Below are 3,016 nucleotides of genomic sequence, written 5' to 3'. Positions count from 1 at the left end.
TATATATATATATATATATATATATATATATATATATACACATACAAATTCAAATCAAGCAGAAACATCACAAAGGCAATATAAACTTTCATTGATGGAGAAACTTTTGATCGATTTCTTCCAAGTTATATTTATTTATTTATTTATTTGTAGGTGAAACGGGTATATTTTTCTTTCCAAATATAATATTTCCTATCTGCTCAAATCAGCAACAATAATTCTTTACGAAGAGACATTCAATGTCTGTATCGGCAAAGTTAGATACAGTGCAGCACCAAGAATACTTACCATTTTGTTAAGCAACTTAAAGAGTTGAATTATGCTAAATTAACCAGAATTTATGCAGAGTGAAATTGAATATCACAATGAGGTTATACACAATGTGTGATTAAATGTTTATAGTATTTGTGTATATTTGCATATTTGTGTGTGTGTGTGTGTCTTGAATATCACGTGTGTGTGTATATGTGTCTTGAATATTACAAAGAGAAGCAGAATGTTATTTTATAATTCCTTTGTGTTTCTATGTATTTGTGTCTATTTGTGTGTATGTGTGTGTGTGTGTTTGTGTGTGTCTCTGTGTGTGTTTGTGTGTGTGTAGTTGTGTTTGTGTTGGTATGTTTGTGTGTGTTTGTGTTTGTGTGTGTGCTTCTGTATGTGCATGTGTTCGTGTTTGTGTGTTTGTGTGTGTGTGTGTGTGTATTTTACTTTTGCATTTCGTCCCTGAATAACTAACCCCTTAATGATAAGGATTTGTTATTCATGTTTTGCTTTGTTTTTTCACAGCAGTTTGATACTTTCCTATGCCAACTAATGTGGAAACCTATTTGAATCATTACAAGGGTACATAATACCCAGCTTGAAACCCTAACCTAATTGTTGTGGGTTCCTTTTAAGCACTTAACCTTAGTAGCTCAGTCCACCCAGCTGTAAGTAGGTAACACAGGGTGGTAGAGCTCATTACTGCAAATGAGCAATTTCACCATTCTGTGAATGAATGAATATTGATACGTTCCTGGGAAATACACTTGTTGTTCACTAGTGGTGGCCATCTGTCATGCCAAATAGAGGAGCTATTTAGCATGACGGAGAGATATAAAGAGAGAGAAAGATTAGTGTAGAATTAATATTTAATGGATATGTAATATTTTATGGGTGGAGGTGTGTTGTTTAGTGGTTAGGGTACTAGATTCATGATTGCAAGATTATGATTTCAATTCCCATACTGGCAGTGTGTTGTGTTTTTTGAGCAAAATGCTTCATTTTACATTACTCCAGTCTGCTGAGCTGCAGGTGTGTGATCCTACAATGGACTGGCATCCTATTCAGAGAGATTATTAGGATCTCAGTCACGTAAACACCATGGAATTTGGGTGACCAATTTTGTGAGTCCAAGGATCAAGACCGTTCTTGTTTTCTTACTATTTAATGTTTTATTGTAAATCCAAGATATACTAACATAATGTCTTTTTTTTTTTTTTTCCTTTTTCTAAATATTCACAGACCGTCCGGCAATTGAACTGACAGAAAATTCCACTGTCAGTGAAAGTCAAGACATTACGCTCCAATGTTCAGCCGAAGGTAACCCAAGTCCGCAAGTATCCTTGCAATTTGGAGAAGTTTTACAAAACGACAGCCATACATTTGAGAATAGTCCTATGATTCTGGAACTGAAGAATATAAGCAGGAATGAAGCAGGGCAGTACACTTGCACTGCAAAATCAGAATCACATGTATACGGTGCACTGATATCACAGAAATCAATGAACCTTGTTGTTCAATGTAAGTAGAATCTTCCATTCTTGCCTTTCTCTATATACTCATATCTATGTACATATATATGCGTGTGTATATATATATATATGCGTGTGTATATATATATATATATATATATATAGACATACACATATATATGCATATATATATATATGTATGTATGTATATATACATATATACACACAGAGATATATATAGATATATATATATATATGTATACAAACATATGTACGTATGTATGTATGTATATTTTGCAAAGCTGACATTGAATATATTTTTAGATTTTAGTTGTGGGTGGGGAAAGTTCTATTCTTTTTTTATAAATTTTCTTTTTTTTCACAAAGATTTCTTTAGACAGTATAAAATTCAATTTACATATTTATAAAGATATTATTTATTTCTGGGTAAACTGTTATAGCAATGATAACTTACATGCTGTTTTTAATTGCAGGATATAAAACAAAGAGAAAAAAATAATAATAATTCATGTATTAATGTGTATGTATATATGTTGCACACACACACACATATATATATATGTATATATATGTAATATTTGTCTTTTCATTATGCTTTTATGCCACATTTAAGATTCCTTCAATGGATACTTTGGAATACTATTGGAATCATGGATTACCTTACAACATTTACTTTAATTCCTCAATGCCTTCCTTACACTTATAATGGATTACTTCACCGTATGCTCCACATGATTCTGTCTGGCCAATTAGTGGCACACTTCACTGTGATATGCCTTGATCCTCTATGGATCCATTGTAATTGAAATTACATGTATCTATCTATCTATCTATCTATCTATCTATCTATCTATCTATCTATCTATCTATCTATCTGTATATATATTATCTGAAGGGTACAATATTATATATCCATTACAGCTGATCTTACCAATTGGTTTCATGCTAGGAATTCCATGTATTTGTCAATCTACCCTATCTATCTATCTATCTATCTATCTATTTATCTATCTATGGCCATGCAGTGTCACTCAACTTAAAACCATGTGCTTGGAAAGCAAATTTCTCAATGCATAGCCATCCTTGTATGTGTGAATGTATGTATGCATGTATGTATGAATAAGCAAATGTGTGTGTATATATATATATATATATATATATATATATATATATAATACAAAGAATATATATACATGTATACACACATATATGTACATACTTACATCTACATGTGTATATACATGCATATCAGGGTACAGGAC

The 3,016-nt window shown here is 31.5% G+C and overlaps 1 protein-coding gene across 1 annotated transcript in view; it reads left to right on the top strand.

Annotated features, from left to right (window-relative positions):
* The window catches only part of LOC106878166 (synaptogenesis protein syg-2), a 180,518-nt gene that overhangs the window by 117,185 nt on the left and 60,317 nt on the right, over positions 1 to 3,016 (top strand). The window contains exon 9 of the mRNA XM_052973352.1: positions 1,504 to 1,782. Coding sequence (XP_052829312.1) covers positions 1,504 to 1,782 — 279 coding nt within the window. The remainder of the gene's footprint in view (positions 1 to 1,503; positions 1,783 to 3,016) is intronic.

The sequence above is a fragment of the Octopus bimaculoides genome, chromosome 15 (assembly GCF_001194135.2).
Source record: "Octopus bimaculoides isolate UCB-OBI-ISO-001 chromosome 15, ASM119413v2, whole genome shotgun sequence".
Lineage (NCBI taxonomy): Eukaryota > Metazoa > Mollusca > Cephalopoda > Octopoda > Octopodidae > Octopus > Octopus bimaculoides.
This window is presented reverse-complemented; position numbering and strand designations above follow the sequence as displayed.